Below are 17,910 nucleotides of genomic sequence, written 5' to 3' on the forward strand. Positions count from 1 at the left end.
GTCCTTCCAGATGATAAGGTGACAGAGAAAGAAAGCCCTAGTTGACGTAAGTTAGGCTAAGGTGGCAAGGTCAGGCCTTGAGAACATGGGTTCACTCCAGAGGAAGGTGAGGGACACCAGGACCCCAGCCGGGGCTCACTGAGGGAATGGTTAGAAACTGAGCCTGAGACCCACCGCCCGCCTCTCTCCCCTTCAGTCGCCTCCTACACCGCACATGGCCGTCTTATCTTCATGTCCCCATTTGCAGGACCCTCCTTCCTAAATACAACAGTGCATCACCCTTCTGAAACTCACTGGAGCCCGGATGGTCACAGAGGACCCGTAGCTTCCAGAAAAGTCACCCAACACGGCTAGGAACGCAGGGAACAGGAGCTGAAGTAGGTAACGAGAGTCCAAGGAAGGTTCTGACCGAGAGGGGGTAGTGCAGCGGGAACGCTTTCAACACAGGGAAATCACAATCCTGGTTTCCCTACCCACGATTTTAATTCACCTCCTAACTCTTGGGGGTACAAGACATTGATGGTTCAGATTCCCCATAGTTAGGGACCCTGGAGTAGTGCCACGAGCCAGGAAAGGGCAGCAAAACAACACTTAAGACCACCCCGCGATGGGGGCGCCTGGCTGGGTCAGTCGGTAGAGCATGAGACTTCAGCTCAGGTCATGATCTCAGTGCTCGGGAGTTAGAGCCCCGTGTCGGGCTCTGTGCTGACAGCCCAGAGCCTGGAGCTGCTTTGGATTCTGTGTGTGTGTGTCTCTCTCTGCCCCTCTTTCACTCCTGTTTGCTCTCTGAATCTCTCTCTCTCTCTCTCTCTCAAAAATAAACGTTAAAAAAAAATCCCAATATGGAGGCACCAATTGGTAGAGCATTTGACTCTTGATCTCTGGGCTGTGAGTTCGAGCCCCACGTTGGGTGCACAGACTACCTTAAAACAAAAATCTTTACAAAAACTAAATACCTTTACAAAAAGCACCCCAGCATTCTGGGACACTGGAGCATCCCACGTTCTCTCTGCAATGAGCGCTCACCCCTCAGCCTGCCGCTGCTCTCCAAACATGCCCAGGCGGACAAGGGCCATGTCCCTGGTCCCCTTCTGCCCTGCTAAACTGTCTGCAACACCTGCGATCTGGGAAGCTCGGAAACTAAGATGCCTTTTATTATTTTATTTTATTTATTTTATTCTGAAAACTACGGTCACTTAATCGGTTAAAGAATGAGGAACCAAGACGGCAGGTCCGGGTCAGCAAGGCTGTCCTTCTTCCTGTTTTCAGAGCGCCGCAGTCAATTTTCTGTGCTGCCGTTTCCTACAACAGCCAAACGTCTGGCCGAAGCCGGGCTGCCTGGCAACGTGGATGTGTTTTGGGGGCCGGGGAGGGGGCCCTGGGCAGGAAACATTCTTTCTTCACTTCTTCCCAAGCAGAAAGAAAATTGTTCCTTTTCTCTGTTCCAGAAGAATACATTTAAAATGACAAGCCGAACAAAATGAAAACAAACCTCTCCTTTGGAGACATTCAACAGGGAAATGAATTTTAGACAGAGCGTGGGAAGATGAGTTTCTGGTCTTGTCTGAACGCAGCTCCAAATCTGCAGCCCGCGTACAGCCGACTGGGTTCCGGGGTCTCCTCCTGACCCTGAGCCTGGGAACCGCCGGTCATCCCCGAGGGCTCCGCCCGACCTGGGCTGATGCCTCATTGGAAGCGAGGAGGCAAATTACCCCGGGGTGAGCCGGGGTCTGTGGAATTGCCTTGGAGGGTTTTCCACGTCCTCGGACATCATCGGGATCAGGGAAAGAGAAAAGAGCTCCCCAGGTTGACTCGCGGCATGCGGGCTGCGGTCTGTAATCAGGGGAAGGGTTTGAGGAAGCGGGTACAGGTGCACCGAGCCCAGAAGGGGGTGTTCTCTGCGTGGCAAAGGCCCGGGGCCCATCTGTAGCTCTGCTTTCCCACCAGTGGGGGCTGCCGAGGGGCACGTAGTAACTGAGAGGATCCCAGCAGGACAGAATGGAAGGCTCCAGAAGGCCTGGCGTGGTCGGTCCTCTCTGGAGTAGGTGGGACAGGGGCGGTCCCCCACTTCCTGTCCCCCGGGGACCCCGGGATGCGGCCTCACTGGGATACAGGGTGTCTACTGATGTGACTGGTCCAGGCGCTCCAGATGGGGCCATTGCGAGGGAAGGAGAGGGGACCTGAGACACGGCCGCAGGGGGGACACAGAGGGACCGGCCACGGTGGGGGAGAGAAGCAGCCAGAAGCGGAGGCACCAGCAGGCTGAGGCAGGGGAAGGACCGTCCCCCCGAGGGAGCGCGGCCTGCCAGCTGATTGCAGATTTCTGCCCCACGACTGTGAGCCAGCACGTTTCCTCCGTCCCTTTCAGCTCCTCCCCCCCCCCCCCCTTTCTGGAAATCTGCTACAGAAGCCCTAGAAACAAACACACCTGCTGTATGGAGCCACGACTTCGATCAGGAGACACATCTCAGCCCGGGGTCTCCATCGGGTCCCCAGGCCTGCGGGGTGGGGCTGAGAAGTGACTCCCTCGTCCACAGACATCGATGCGAAGACTGTACTTAAAGCCTCTGTTTCCAGCTTCTCGTCAAAACCAGCAAACCTGGCTGCAGGGTCGTGGGTCCCCGCGCCACGGCGCGTGGCGGGGTGAAAGACAGCCTCTGCGTCTGGCTTCTTCCGCTAAAGATGGTTCTCAAGGGCCGTCCACGCTGTGGCCCAAATCACTTCCTCATTCCCTCCTCTGGCCACGTGATATTCCACTGCGTGGACAGATGGCATTTTGCTCATCCATCGGCCGGCGGATGGACATTGGGTTGTGTCGTGCTCTGGCCATTATGAAAACCGTTGCTGTGGACGCCTGCGTATCTGTGTATGTTCGGTGTATAACTAAGCATAAGCAGGCTACCTTACGGAGCGTCCCCACTGGCTTCGGTCGAGCAGGAGAGATACGCTCCATGAACCCCCCACCCCCCACCCCGGCCACCCAGGGCTGGTTGGGAGCCTGCTTTGCCTGTAAAAGATCAGCGTCACAAAATCCTCTCAGAGGAGGGGACAGCCAGCCTGTGACGCGACCTGCATGCCCTCCTCACGCATTTAGGATCTAGGAGTGAGTCTGCCGACAAATGTCATCCTGCCTGGACAAACAGCGCTTGCTTCCCCCGACATCCCTGCCTTCTGAGTCACTTCGGCTCATCTCTTTAAAAGCTTCTTCCTTGCTTCCCCTCCCCCCTCCTTATCCTTTTTATTTATTTATTGGAAGATTCTGGATACACGGAGGAGCTGTTAAGTGCACGCGGCATTGCACTGATTTGGTTGCGGGGACGTTGGTTATTAACAAGAACGACGGGGCACACACCCACCAGTCAAACCGGGACAGACCTAACGAGTCAGGAGCCCCCACATCCACGTGGCGTCCACGGAGGCCACGTCCCCTTATCCGGGATCCTGCCTCTACAAGGCGTGGCCATTAACGTAGCTGCGCAGCATACGGTGCCTGTCCTCTGCTCCCTTTCTTATCGTTCTGGGGACAGTCCCTTTCTACCTCCTTACTTCATGGCGTTTCAGTTAAAAAAGAGAAATCACCTCTTCCGATTTATGCCCCGAAGTCTCCGTTAACGGTGCCGGCTCACGACACCCACCCAGAAAGGGCAAAGCGGCCCTGAGAATTACGGCTCCACCGTCAGTAACGCCTGAGAAACACACAAGGCTTGGGTGAGCGAGCAGAAAGGGAGACGCCGAGACTCCCGATTGGGCGTCTGGGCAGTGGCGGCGGGTGCGCAGGGCAGCCACCCCGGGGACTGCTTGCTGGCTGGCCCCGGGCTGGCGGGACGCGGGGGCACAAGCCGCGGTCCCCAGAGGTCTAGACACACGGGGCACTCTCTGGATCTCTAACCATCGCTGTTGGTACGTCTTCCGTCACAGACGGCTCCGGAAAGTCTCTCTTCTCCAAAGACCCCACCTGACCTCCAGGATACAGGCTTCTAGAAACTACAAGATCTAGCAGAGGGCAGATTGATTGATAAAGCCGCTACCCCAGATGAAGCAAAACAGGAAATAATTACGGGAGACTGAATGAATGGATGGAGGACATTATAATGTTTATGACTTCATTTGCAAACACTGCTGGCTCTTTAATATTCTGTCTCGCAGGGTGAAAGAAGCCCTTTCCTCCGCTCTCTTCGCTGGTTGTAAGGCAACAATTTGACAAAGCAAGTGGCTGTAAACAAAGATTGAAACATTCATCTTTTTCTCCCTACCTATCTCCCTGGAATCCAGAAACTCTTATTAAAGAGTCTCATTTTTCATGGTAACATATGTATTCGTATAAGCTCAGTGAGACTCTGTTCTCTTTGTAACGGGACACAATTAGACAAGATCTTAGCTTGGCTTCTTGGCAGAAAGACCCTTAAAGGTCTGAGATTCCTTATTATCAGACAGCTTTAAAGAACTGAGCTTGACTTCAAGGAGCAGGTAAAGTCCCTTTGGATCTGACCACAGCTAATTACTAAAATGTCATATTTTAGAATATACACAGAGTCAGTATTCTTACCACATGTACATCGATAATCCATGTTTAATTAGACTTCTTATTTTTTACAAACGAGTTTCACTGTGAATATCTTTGAATTCTATAGAATTCTATAGAATATCTTTGAAATACTATAGAAATTGTATTTCAGTGGAAACTGCAGTGTATCCGTGATCAGAGCCTCACGGTCCATGTCTCTCAGGTTTTGAGATCTACCTGTAAATGTCGAGGAAATCACCACAACAGGGCCCATGGGGACGACCTTCGCACCCGCTGCTGGATGGGCCACGGAGTTCTCATCATCAAAGGGTCAACCCGCAAACCAGGAAAACCCTTGGGCCTGAAGCCCCACCCTCTGAAGGCGTTTCCAGCTCAGATCCAGAAATTTTCTCAACTGGCTGCTTACCATCTGCTCGGATTATCAACCTTCGTTCGTTTCCCTTTATTCCCAAAGAGACGCCTCCTTATTAAATTAGTGATCGCGCACGGTGTATGGAGTCCTGGTCCAGGGGAGAGCCCACGTGCCGCACCGCACCCCGAAATGAAACCCGCCCAGGTGCACACCGCCCCCCACGAACACAAGGGCAGGCGGCTGCTAACGCATCCTCTGTGCCTGGGTGAAATCACCGGGACGGTGTGGACTGACCCGGGCAGGTAAAACCTGAATCTCATTAGAACCCATTTGAGTTGCTGAGTTGGTTAAGCCTGGGCTTCTAGGAATCTCTGCTCTGGGAGGACTCTTTTACTCCTCGGTTGTGCTTTGGACCTCGGTCCCCTCTCCAAGGTCTTAGATGCCCCTTGGCGGTCACTCACACATCAAACAAAGTCCATCAGGACCGGACACCGGAAGGAACTCAACGGTCCGCCCGACCATCCACCCGCATGGTGGCGATGTCGCTGTTGCAGCCGCGAACGTGAGGGCCCTCAGCCAGGACGCAACACTGGCGGTGACTGCCAGGCGAGCTGCTCACGCTCTGCTGACCCAGGCGGGGGTGTGTTAAAATCACACACGCACAGCGACCAGGCTTAAAACCTCCCTGAGCCAACAAACCTAGTTGGGTCACACAAGCAAAGCTTGATTGAGCGTGTGGGCCAAGACAGGGGAGGCTGACTTGCCCTGGGTCACTGCTTGCTTGTGCCTCTGAAAACCGTAAGCGAGACCTAAACTGTTCCCCTAAATGGAGGGGACAAAGGCAGTAACCCATTTCCTGTAATTTAAGAGAATTCTAATGTTGTAAGTGAGGACCCGGGAGAAGGAACGGTGCCTGCCTCCAGGCTCTGGGAACAGCTTTCTTTTCTTTCTTTCTTTTTTTTTTAAATTTTTAAAATGATATTTATTTTGAGAGACACAGAGCGTGAGTGGGGGGCGGGGGGCAGAGAGAGAGGGAGACACAGCATCTGAAGCAGGCTCCAGGCTCTGAGCTGTCAGCACAGAGCCCGACGTGGGGCTCGAACTCACGAACTGTGAGATCACGACCTGAGCCGAAGTTGGACGTTTAACCAACTGAGCCCCCAGCCGCCCCAGCACAGCTCATCACTGATCCCAACACAGGAAGACACTCTGGAAACCTCCGGAAACCTCATGTGATACGGGGCTTTGAGGAAGCAGTGGTCAGGAACGAGTGTCATCCTCAGCATTCCGAGGGCTTCCAGAATGTTCACACACATGGGGATAGCAATAGGGATTTTCAGGACCAACGACTCCAATCGTCAATATGTTCTGGAAGTCCCCAGAAGGGCGAACAATGCCTCTGCTCGCTGTAAGGAATCTGGATATTGATTCCAAGACGCCTCCTTGAGTCACAACGGAAAAATCCATGGAAAGGAAAGAGGTCTGACATCAGGTATTTGGTTCTGCATGAATTCCATATGTTTGCTCTCTGCTTCGACATGTGACAAGAGACCAGGGAGCCTCTCCCCCTGGACAGACACACTTAGATGGGTCTGTAAAACCCAGTCTAGTCAGCACGTTTCACTGGTGTTGGTAATCGTTCTGCCCTATGTTCTCAAGCACATTTTCCAAATAACATTATGACTAAAGGGAACAAAGCTTCAACTTTCCACATCTTGACTGTGATCGTAAAACGGGGGGTGCCTTTGAATTAAATTCATGAGACGCGAGTGAAAATCGGGCTGCTTCTTTTTGCCTATGGAAAAGGGTCTCGTTCGTGAAAATGACCTTATAAAGGAGGCGCAGGCCAGCTTCCGATACGGGGCTCTGGCCCTGTAACAAGTCCCAAAAAGTCCTGGCTGTCTCCCGATACGGCCTTGCCTTCAGACCATCCTGAAAGATGACGGAGGAGACCGCTTTTGGATTTCACAGTCAGGGGAGGCCTTTCACGGTCTCCTGCAGGGCCCCTGAATTTCCTAGGAGAAAGGTCCCAGCGACGGCTCGATGGATTTCTCCTGTGGGGGCTCGGGGGTGGGACCTGAGCACGCGCACAGGCGGGTTAGAAGGGGCGGATCACTTCCTGCCGCATCTGTGGGCATGCTCCTCTGCTCCCTTACTGAATGTTCCATCCTTGAAACAATTAATTGAAACATGAAAATTATTCTGGGGGCGCCCGGGTGGCTCAGTCAGTGCGATCAGACTCTTGATTTTGGCTCAGGTGAGATTCCAAGGTTGTGGGCTGGAGCCCCGTGTGAGGCTCCACACTGACAGTAATGGATCCTGCTTGGGACTCTCTCTCTGTCCCTCCCCTGCTCGCTTGCTCGCTCTCAAAATAAATAAACAGGGGCACCTGGGGGGCTCCGTCGGTTAAGTGTCCAACCAGCTCAGGTCGTAGCTTCAGCTCGCAGTTTGTGGGTTTGAGCCCCGTGTTGGGCTCTGTGCTGACAGCTCGCAGCCTGCTTGAGATTCTCTCTCTCTTTCCCTCTCTCTCTCACTCTGCCCTTCCCCTGCTCACGCTTGCTCGCTCTCTCTCTGACCCTCCCCTGCTCATGCTTGTGCTCTCTCTCTCTCTCTCAAAAAAAAAAAAAAAAACTTAAGAGCAATTTCTTTAAATGAAGTACATTATCTGGGAAGGCAAACCTGCTTCTTCCACAGTCTGCCCATCGGTCACGGTCCCCACGTCCTGCAGGCCTCCTGTCTGGAGTCATTCCTGACTCCGTCTCCTCCGCCTCTCCCCCAGGACTCTGGTCTGGGGGTGGAAAGTTCAGCAAAGCAGAAACAAGGCGGCCACACTTCGCGGCATTAAGCAGCATCCAGCCCTGAACCCCGCCGTCAGGGCGCTCGGTGCTCCAAAGCGCTTGTCGTTATTACAGACACAAACACAAACAGTTTTGCTATTGAACAAAATCACAGTGACGCGGGAATCAATACGGCGTCGAGAGCGGACCAGGCGGCTGGAGTTTCATGCGAGGCACAGTGTCCTTTCACTGCGGACAGAGAACTCCGCCCTGAGGCAAGTTGTGATGGATGTGCAGGCACAGCCCTGCTAGTGATGCTCCACATTCGTGCACGTGCCAGGAGCTGTTATGAGCACCTTACAAATAAATACTGGTCCTTGGGGGCCTCACCCCTACATAGGCTGTGACGGCATCTGACGGAGAGACGAGGAAACAGAGGCACACGGAGCTTGGACGACCCGCTTAGGGTCCCAGAGCCAGGAAGCGGAAGACGGGCTCAGAACCCAGCCGGCTGCACCCGCGTCCTCATCCCTGCTACGGGCGGCTCCCTGTCTTCTGCATCTACTTTCCAAAGCCAGGGCTGCACGTATCTCTTCTACAGCGAAATGATGTGGAATCGAGGGAGCTAAGGGACTCAGGAAAAACAAAACTCACACCTTCCCGGTCAGTATCTTTCCCACCCGAGATGGGAGAGGGCAAACCCAGATCCTCTCCTCTAAATATGTGCTACGCTGGCCCCAAGGCTAGAAGGCTGACATTGCCCCTACGTCGCCGGTGCCCTAACAGGGAGGTATGTCCGTCCTCACAGTCAGCGGGCGTCCGGCTGGCTACTGAGGCTGACAGTGTAGACGTGCTGGGAATCCCCGCAGGGCGGACCGGGTACCTCGTGAAAGACGTGGTACATCTCATAGTGATGATGTAGAAGTCGTCAATCACGTGCAAGAACGCAAGGCGGGGTCTGATACAATTGGGCCACTTAGAAACGGAAAGGAAAAAGATTACGAGAACAATGACAGGGCAGACACTTGAGAAGAGAATTAATTGAACCGGAGGGATGAAGGAATGCCTGGAGAAACATCTCGAAACCTTTGAGGCCATTTGGTGCAAACAAACAAACACAAAGAAAGCCCCTGAAAAGGACTATTCTCCAAGGTAAACAGCAAAACTTACACCAAAAGGAATACGCTATAAGATGCCATCGTTCTGGGGCGCCCGGGTGGCTCAGTCGGTTAAGCGTCCGACTTCGGCTCAGGTCATGATCTCACGGTTCGTGGGTTCGAGCCCCGCGTCGGGCTCTGTGCTGACAGCTCAGAGCCTGGAGCTGCTTCGGACTCTGTGTCTCCCTCTCTCTCTGACCCTCCCCTGCTCACGCTGTCTCTCTCTCTCTCTCTCAGAAATAAATAAAAACATTTAAAAAATTTAAAAAAATAAATAAAATGCTATCATTCTATTCTGCAGATATTTTTCCCAAGCAACTCCTTCCATGTGTGATTTTTTTATTCTTAAAAGAACCACAGTTTAGCTTTAATTATAACCTACGTCCTTCTTAACTAGAATCAGGGGGAGAAAAAAAAGTGATTCTTATCATCTTTATCTTTTAAACAAATCTCAGTCAAATATTTTCTCATTATTATGAAACCCAGGTCCACATTTTAAGAGGATCTGCTGTAAGTGGCTCTTCTCCAGGATGAATAACCCTCAGGTAACAGATGCGCCCGTCCCGAGCTCAGAGCTGTCACCCAGAGTGACAGGGACGCCGTGTCAGAATGCAAGCGACCTGCGAGCCAACAGCATGACGGCGGTAGTGTTACTCTGCGGTTTCAATTCACTTCCTGTTCTTTTCTTCTTTAGGGGATGGAATACCTGCGTGCGGCGATTTTCTGCCGAGCCGCCTCCTATAATCACCGCCAACCTGGGCTCGGGAACTGAGGCCTCCCCAGCCCCAACTTGGGAGCACTGAACCCCAATAATTTTTTCAAAAAAGGGGGTATGTACCCTCACCCTTGCTCATGTGCTCAGCCGAAATGAAATGTCATAAAGCCCGTGTCCTTCTGTGGGCCCTGTGACATCACACTCTCCATCACACGACCCATACCTGCCTAAAGAACTCAAAATCACATCCTTCTCCTCCAAGTTCAATGACAACTCAAGGTCAATTAAGCGCGTGTTGTTTCTTCTTGTTCCTTTTGGATGCAGCTTCCGGCCCCCTTCCTCCCGCCCCTCATCCACGGTGTGAGAGGTGCTGCCCAGCGCGTGGGGGCAGCTGCAGAATTCGGCTTCCCCAAGAAGCCAGAGGGTCCCTGGGGGAGGTGGCGAGGGCGCGGGTGTCCGGCCCCACCCCGCGCGAGGCATGCGCCAGGCCGCCGTGGGCCGGGCGGGGCACCTACCTCAGGATGAAGAGGTCCACGGTGGAGTTGCTGGTGACGCCGACGTAGGCGGTGACCACGTCCCCTTGCTTCACTGGCCTGGAGGGCAGCCAGACGGCCACGTTGCTGTCCAGACGCAGCTCGCTGAGCTGGGCCGTGTCCTGGGCGCGGTAGAGGCTGACGGCCCCGATCCGCTGCNGCAGCCGGCAGCCGGCCCGCACCTCGCGGGTCTCCCGGAAGGCAAACAGCCGCAGGCAGGGCAGCCCCTCGCCCGGGCCCGGCGCCGCCCAGTCCCGGCCCAGCAGGTGGAAGAGCACCTGCACCTTGGGGCGGCTCAGGTACACCTTGTCCCGCAGGATGTGCGCCCGCAGCCTCAGGTCGAGGCCGAACTTACTGGGTGGCCCTAGGAAGTTCGAAGAGACCATCATTTCCAGGGGCACCACCTTCTGCACGGAGAAGGGCCCGTAGCTGGCGTTCAGCACCGGGGGCCTCCTGGCCTTGTACGTGAAGAAGGACTCGACTCTGGTGTGCAGGCTGGAGTTGTGCAGGGCGTCCCGGTTGGCCGCCTTCAGGAAGAAGGAGGTCTCGGCCCCGAGGATGTGGTAGCTCACGGGCAGGTAGGGCGGCCGCGAGGAGAGACCGTGCACGTCGTCCGCGACCCCGCGGCCCTCGATCACTGCGGGGGGCACGGAAAGAAGAGAACAAAGACAAAGAAGGGGTTACTGCCACACTCCTCTGAGCACATCGGGCCCACAAGCAAGTCAGAGATGGGGACGAACGTTCCGAAGCCCCCGCTTGGCCAGCGTGTTCACGTTCCTCCCGGGATCGGCCAGTGAACGACTATGTGCTCGTATCAGGTTGAAGCCTCTCAGCTGTAGAGTTTTGTTCGTTAGGAATGATTCACCTGTGCCCACCTCATAGTTCCGCGTAACAAAAGGCTGGCAAGATGCCCGCGGGTGTGGAGTCAGGGTGTTTAGTAATAGCTTCCATGAGTTTGCAACATTTAATGGCACGGATACATGGGCAGAAAGACAGACCAATGGAATAGATGAGCCCATAAATGAGATCACGTATATCTGGAAACTTAGCAGCACCCAAATCACGAGGCAAAGAGAGACCTATTTTTTGTTTTTAACGTTTACTTATTTATTTTACGTGCACGCGCGTGTGGGAGCACAAACAGGGAGCGGCAGAGGGAGAGGGAGAGAGGATCCCAAGCAGGCTCCACGTCGTCTGTGCAGAGCCTGAGGCGGGGATCGAGCCCTGAGCCGAAATCAAGAGTCAGATGCTTAACCGCCTGAGCCACCCACACGTCCCAGAGAGAGACACTTTAATAAATGAATCTAGGACGACTGACTAGCCACCTGAAATGAAAGATAACATTAGGTCCATATCTCACACCATATCCAGGAATAAACTTCATATAAATCAGTGATCTAGATCAAAGGGAATAAATTTTTTTCAGTACTAGAAGAAAACAATGGATGAATCCCTTTATGAGCTGACTGAGGGGAAAGCTTTCTCATTAGGACTCAAAATCCAAATGCAATTTTAAGCTAAGTGAGAAACTTGCCTATGTAAAGGATTTTTTTTTTTTTTGGTAAAGGATTTTTTAAATCTTTTGCAGAACAAAAATAATTCATAATGTCAAAATGAAAAAAATGGCAAGCTGGGAGATATTGCAAACTGCTCACTTACAGCATTCCACCCGGTTGGGGATGGGCTTTGTTTTGCCCACAGTATTCAAAAAAAAATTTTTTAATGTTTATTTATTTTTGAGAGACAGAGACAGAGACGAGCAGGGGAGGGTCAGAGAGAGAGGGAAACACAGAAACTGTAGCAGCTCCAGGCTCCGAGCTGTCAGCACAGAGCCCAACGCGGGGCTTGAACCCAAGAACCGCGAGATCATGACCTGAGCTGAAGTTGGACACTCAACTGACTGAGCCCCCCAGGCGCCCCTTGCCTGTACATTCTAAAGGATCACGAAGAATGGGAACCACCTTTAACCACGGGGAGGTGTGTGGGGCAACAAGGGAAATCATCACACAAGGGGGTGGGGGGGGCGGGAGCTCAGCGCCGAGATGGGAAAGAGCATCACCTCTGCTGCCCACCCTCCTCTGTCCGCGCAGCCGTGGACGCACTCCAGCCAGTCGGCTCCTCGCCGTGCGAAAGTTCCCCTCTCTAAGGGTTCCCCATGGCTTGTGCTTCCATCGTGCGGCTCACACTCACTACACACACAGGACTAAGGTTCAAGTGCCCAACTGCTGACTTTGCAAGGCCCCCAAAGCCCACGGCCTTGCCGTTGTCTTTGAAAACCAGCCCAGCAACACAGACGCCCCCCCCCACCATGCATATACTGAGGGAGAGGATGGTTCTGTCTCCTCCGGCCGCTCCAACCTCCCCGGCTGCCCTTCCTCCTGAGGCAGCAGGCACAGCCCATCCAGCGTCTGGGGCGGCCTGTGCCCTCCTCCTCTGGAAGCCCCCCTCCCCACCCTCCCAGAGGGGACACTGGCCGGCAGATCAAAGCCGCTCTGGGAGGTGCCGCGGCCAAAAGGGCTGGGTTGTCAAGACGGCTTTTCAAAGAAACAGCATCCCCTCCTCTTCTCCGCCGCCAGCAACGGTGCTCTGAGACCACCAGTAACAAGGTGCCCGCCCCTCTCTCCTCTCTCCGGAGGGATGGGTCTCTGCACTCCATTCCAGAACTGGGTTAAATCACCCTCAAAAGGCTGTGCCGGTGTAGGACATCCCAGAAAGAGTTCTGGCTCCGTGTCCTTAAAAGATTCACGGACTCTTTCAGCCGCTTGCAATACTTGATAAAAACCGAACTGAACTGTCCCATCGGATGTTTCACCCTAGTGCAGTCATCTTCTCCAAAACTGCTCTTAAACCTTGAAGTGCGGAGATCTGGAGACTGATTTGTTTGGGGCAAAGGGGGCCGCGGGCTCTCTGGAGGAGAAGCAGGATGGTAAGGCCCATGGTGTTGGGATTTCTCTCTTCCCCCACAGTTTTGTGGATTTTTCATGCCCAAGAAAACCTAAAATAGGAACCTTTTGTTTTTTAATAAATGCTGAGTTTGTTTTCTAACAAATACAGCTGGGGTAGGCTTGCTGTCTAACTGTCTCCTCTCTCAGGATTCTCTGTTACTTAAGTAGGTCATTCCTTATCTTTCTCGTGGAGCAAAAAGTGCCTCGCTCTTACCTTCCTGCTAAATGCAGTTCTGGATTTTCCAGTTCATGAGACATTTAACGTGAGCAAGAAGAGACAGACATCATGAAGAAGGAAGTGGGCCTAGTAAGGTGGTTAAGGGCATGAAGGTTGGCCATAGAGGTGTTCAGAGTTGACCTACTCAACCATCATGGGATCCTGAAGCAAATTCTTCCCTTTTGGGAGCTTCAGTTTCCATGGAAGGATAGATGGATGGATGGATGGATGGATGGATGGATGGATGATAGGTAGATGGGTGGGTGGGTGGACAGGAAGGTGAATGGATGGATGGACAGGTGGGTGGACAGTGGGTGGATTGGTGGATAGATAGGTGGATGGATGGTTGGGTGGATGGGGGGATAGATGGGTGGGTGGATTAGTGGATGGATGGACAGATGGGTGGATGGTGGGTGGACAGGTGGATAGATAGGTAGGTGGATGGCTGGGTGGATGGCTGGGTGGATGGGGAGATGAATAGATGGATGGATGGATGGATGGATGGATGGATGGATGGATGCATGGATGGATGGACGGATGGCTAGATGAATGGGTGGGTGGATGGCTGGGGGGATGGCTGGGGGGATGGCTGGGGGGATGGCTGGGGGGATGGCTGGGGGGATGGCTGGGTGGATGGCTGGGTTGATGGGGGGATGGACAGATGGGTGCACAGGAAGTAGATGAGTGGGTAGACGGAGCCAAGCATGTGGGATACAATGGTAGTTGTGTACAGCAATTAAAGATGACCCCAATTCTCCTCCTGTATCTACACCCTTTGCATGTGGCCCTGCAGCCCTCCCTTCAAGAAGAAGAGTCTGTTGCCCCGCTCCTTGAATCTATGTTGCCGGGTGACTTACCTCAGCCAACGAATATGGCAGAGAGAATTTTAAGAGTGGTGAAGATACTCTGTATGATACTGCAATGCCAGACACATGTCATTATACATCCATCCAAACCTAAAGAAGGTATAACACTTGGAGGGAACCCTAATGGAAACCATGGGCTCTGGGTGCATGGGAACTCTCTGAGTACCTACTCCTCAATTTTACTGAGAACCTAAAACTGGTCTAAAAGTACAGTCTTCAAAAACAAGAATTTATTGAGCATACGAATGCCCACGACAGCCAGCAACAGCTCTCTGCGCACACAATGCTTCAGACTGAAGACGGTGTTTCCTAAGCTTGTGACATTCAGATAACACTTTCATGACATCAGTCATATACCAATACACTGCAAATTAGTCTATGATTTTATCAATGATTAATAATTTATTAAAGGCAATACTTAAATATCAGTGAATTAATTCATACGTTTCTTTAGAGAATCCCAGTATAAATAAAAACACAGGATCCCATGCTCCCAACTGTCGCCAGTCTCTGGCTCTGAGCCTAACGTTTGCTCTTTCTTTGTTAAATGGGGAGGTTATTGACTGTAAGATGCTAAAGGTACAAGACACCAAAACGAGACTATCTCTGCAATGGGACGTGAATAATCCAAACAGACCTGAAAAGGGACTCCCTTTCTTGTTTGCGAGACTCGGGCGAGTTCACACCATGTCCACGCATTCCAAAAATCAACATGCTGTGACTCTGTCCATCCCTCACCCTCATCTCACATTCTGGGGACCCTGCTCCAACAGACTGAGGAAGCCGAGGGGACTACAGCCTTCCATGCATTTCTCTCCTGAGCCCGGATCCGGCGATGGCAGTCGTGACCCGCTGAGCACAGACAAACCTCCGCACTCCCCTTCCAGTTCACCTGCTCACAGCATCTCCCAGAAATAGGACGATTCGGCAGTTTTCACGGATCTGAAACAGTAGCCCTGGAAAAGTGGGGTGCGGGCTTCCTCAGGCCAGGGGGAGGGGCGGGGGCAGTGGTCGGCGGCACCTTTTTATCTGCCCTCCCCGTTGACAGCCCGTTCATTTGCCCTCTCCCTTCCGGTTATCCATCGTCTTTATCTGCGTTGCCTGTCAGTGCTGGGATATTGTGTTCTCCGTCAGGTGTGCATCGGAGAGCTCGGCCGCAAAGCTGCTGCCGGAAATTGAGTTTTTGAGATTCTAAGATAGCGAACACGGGAGCGGTACGTGTCCCTTGGCACCCAGACAGAGTAACGCCAGGGGAAGTGGCCCTTTCAGCCAACAGGACGTGCCACCTTCCTCATGACGCTCACTTGTGGACGTGTTGACGAGGGAGGGCTCTCCGGAGCTGATTCTGGGCTGGGACACGGAGGCTGGCCAGACTGGAGAGAGGGACCCCATCCCCGCCGCGAGGGGGCAGGAACACAGGGTCCCAGAAGGAGGGGCTCGGGACCTCGGCGTGTGAGGGCCAGGAAGGCGGTCTAGGAACAGGGCATGGGGCTGGGATTTGCTCCCAATGGAGTAGGCAGCGGATGTGCGTAGAGTGCTTGGTAGCAATACTAGGTCCTGCTTTCCTGTTCGATGGAGAACATAAAAATATGGCACGAGAGTGTTTTGAAGATGATTCAGAGGGGACGGGGTTACACTGTGTTTGCTCTGCACCCTCACGGGCGTGCTATTTGATGTTAAAAGCACGGTCTGAGAGAGGAAAAGGAGCAGGTATGTGCTCCTTTTACCCAGAGAAAAGCAAACACCTATAAAAGTTGGTGTATTTGAACTCTAAAAAAACATCAGTGGAGTAACCCAAATGCGTAAGTGGTATTGTCCGAGGCCGTGCAAAGGGTTCTCAACTCAGGCTGGCTCTCCGAGAGGCACCTGGGAACGTCTGGACACATTCCTGATTCTCACAACCAGGAGCAGAGGATGCTCTCGGCATGTAGAGGCTGGAGGCCAGTGATGCGCACTGGGAAAGTCTAGGCTACCTGGGATCCCACGCAAGGTGTTCAGGGGCTCATCAAAGGGATAAAAAAGACAGAGGATGGATTTTGGCCAAACCCTCTTCAGTCTGGGAGAGGACCGACACCCTTGTAGAGTAAGGGCATTCCTGAGATCAGACGAAACCCGAGGAATCCCCAGGCCACAATGTCCAAGCCATATATACATTACGTGTACCTTAAACTTCCGGGGTTCAGAATCCTCATTTCTGCAAAGGGAATCGTATCACAACCAACTCCCAGAAGGCAAGGAGCAAAGTATCCCAGATCAGGCTTATTAACAACCAGGAAGGGTGTTTCACACGAATAATGAGCATCATTCTTAGTCTGGTGACCATCGCCATTCTTTCAATCATGCTGAGAAGTCACAGCGTGGTGAGTTCAAGGCCACAGGGACGTGAAAAGAAACCAACAACAGCTGTTGAGAAAAAATTCCGGCACGAACGGTGGACCCTTCCATGAGGTGGGGTGGGGGGGACCTGGGCCCCGGGTGCCGCCGGCTTACCCACCTGGGGTCAGACCCCTGGAAAACAGAGCCCGCCTGTCCCCCATTTGTCTCCAGGAAACCCCTGATCGGATTTCCCCTCCAAGTCGAGGCAGCTTGCTTGAAACACGAGCCGGCCAGAGTATCCTGAGGTTTCTCTCCTCTCCTGGGTTTGTGATTTATTAACGTTCTCCAGACACAGAATGCCTCTCTCTGCTAAATACGGCACATTGTTTCCTTTTTCTTGAAACAAAAGGCACCTTGATAAATGGATTATTTTATTTCAGTGCCGCTCCTGAACGAGGCCCCTGAATATCCTTTGCTGAAATTACATAGTGTGGTTTGCAATTTCGGAACAGACACGCTCTCCTTCGAAAGATCAGGTACTTCTCTCCCCCTCTGGGCCCCCGGGGCGACACCCCCCCTTTTTCCGGGACAGCTCCATAATCACCCTCAGGTGTGATCCATCGCTCCGCCCCTCCCCCCAGGAGAGCAAAGGACTGATGCCTTTCAAAGACAAATTCTCTAAAACACTTGGAAACTCAGACTCGCTCAGCGTGAGGATGGCCCTGGGTACGCACGCACAGAGGAAAATATTTACTAGGTAAAGCCATAAATCTAAAAATGCAGTGTTTTAACGACACCGCACTTCTATTTCCCAAAGTCGAGCTTGGCGAGTAGCGGTGGCCACGTGGCCGACCCCTGCTCACGCGTCCCTGTGTGTGGCTAGGACCCCAGGTCCGCAGGGGGCTCTGAGGCCCAGCTGGATTCCTCTGAAGGAGGTGCTCCCCTGTGGGCGGCGTATTACTGCTGTTGTAATAAATCACACAAACGGAGGAGCTTAAAACGATGAAAAATATTATTTTGGTAGTTCTGTGGGTCAAAAGTCTAAAATGAGGGTGTGGGCGGGGCTGCGTTCTTGTGGCAGGTGGGAGAGAGCCCCTTTCCTCACCTCTTCCACTGCTGACAGACACCTGCGGCCGCTGGCCCCTCCTCCCTGCTCACAGTCAGCAGCCGCGGCCTCTGTTGCCTCTGGCCCCCTGCCCCCCTCTCACGGGCACCCCTAGGTCACCCCGGACAGTCTCTCCATCTCACACCCTAAGCTCATCACATCTGCAAGGTCTGTTTTGCCACGTAAGGTGCTGGTGGTTGGGGCACAGATGCTTTTGGGGGGGGCACCAGCCAGCCCAGCGCACGTGACATCCGGGGGACCTTGGGGGCGTTTCTGGTTATCACGAGGATTGGAGCGAGGGACCCCACGGGCATCTAGAGCAGCTCTGCTAGACGTTCTACGGGGCGTGGGCGGGTCCCACGCGGCGGACGGCTGCCCGGCCTGGCACTGACAGCTCGTGGT

At 53.3% G+C, this 17,910-nt stretch overlaps 1 protein-coding gene across 1 annotated transcript in view; it reads right to left on the reverse strand.

Annotated features, from left to right (window-relative positions):
* Positions 1–6,892: 6,892 nt before the first annotated feature.
* Positions 6,893–17,910, reverse strand: part of LOC144229616 (transmembrane protein 132C-like) — a 16,559-nt gene continuing 5,541 nt past the window's right edge. Inside the window, exons 2-4 of the mRNA XM_077761711.1 lie at positions 10,042–10,696; positions 8,422–8,612; positions 6,893–6,954 (exon numbers count right to left, since the gene is read on the reverse strand). Of these exons, the coding sequence (XP_077617837.1) occupies positions 6,893–6,954; positions 8,422–8,612; positions 10,042–10,696 (908 nt within the window). The remainder of the gene's footprint in view (positions 6,955–8,421; positions 8,613–10,041; positions 10,697–17,910) is intronic.

This window comes from Crocuta crocuta, unplaced genomic scaffold (assembly GCF_008692635.1).
Source record: "Crocuta crocuta isolate KB4526 unplaced genomic scaffold, BGI_CrCroc_1.0 scaffold862, whole genome shotgun sequence".
Classification (NCBI taxonomy): domain Eukaryota; kingdom Metazoa; phylum Chordata; class Mammalia; order Carnivora; family Hyaenidae; genus Crocuta; species Crocuta crocuta.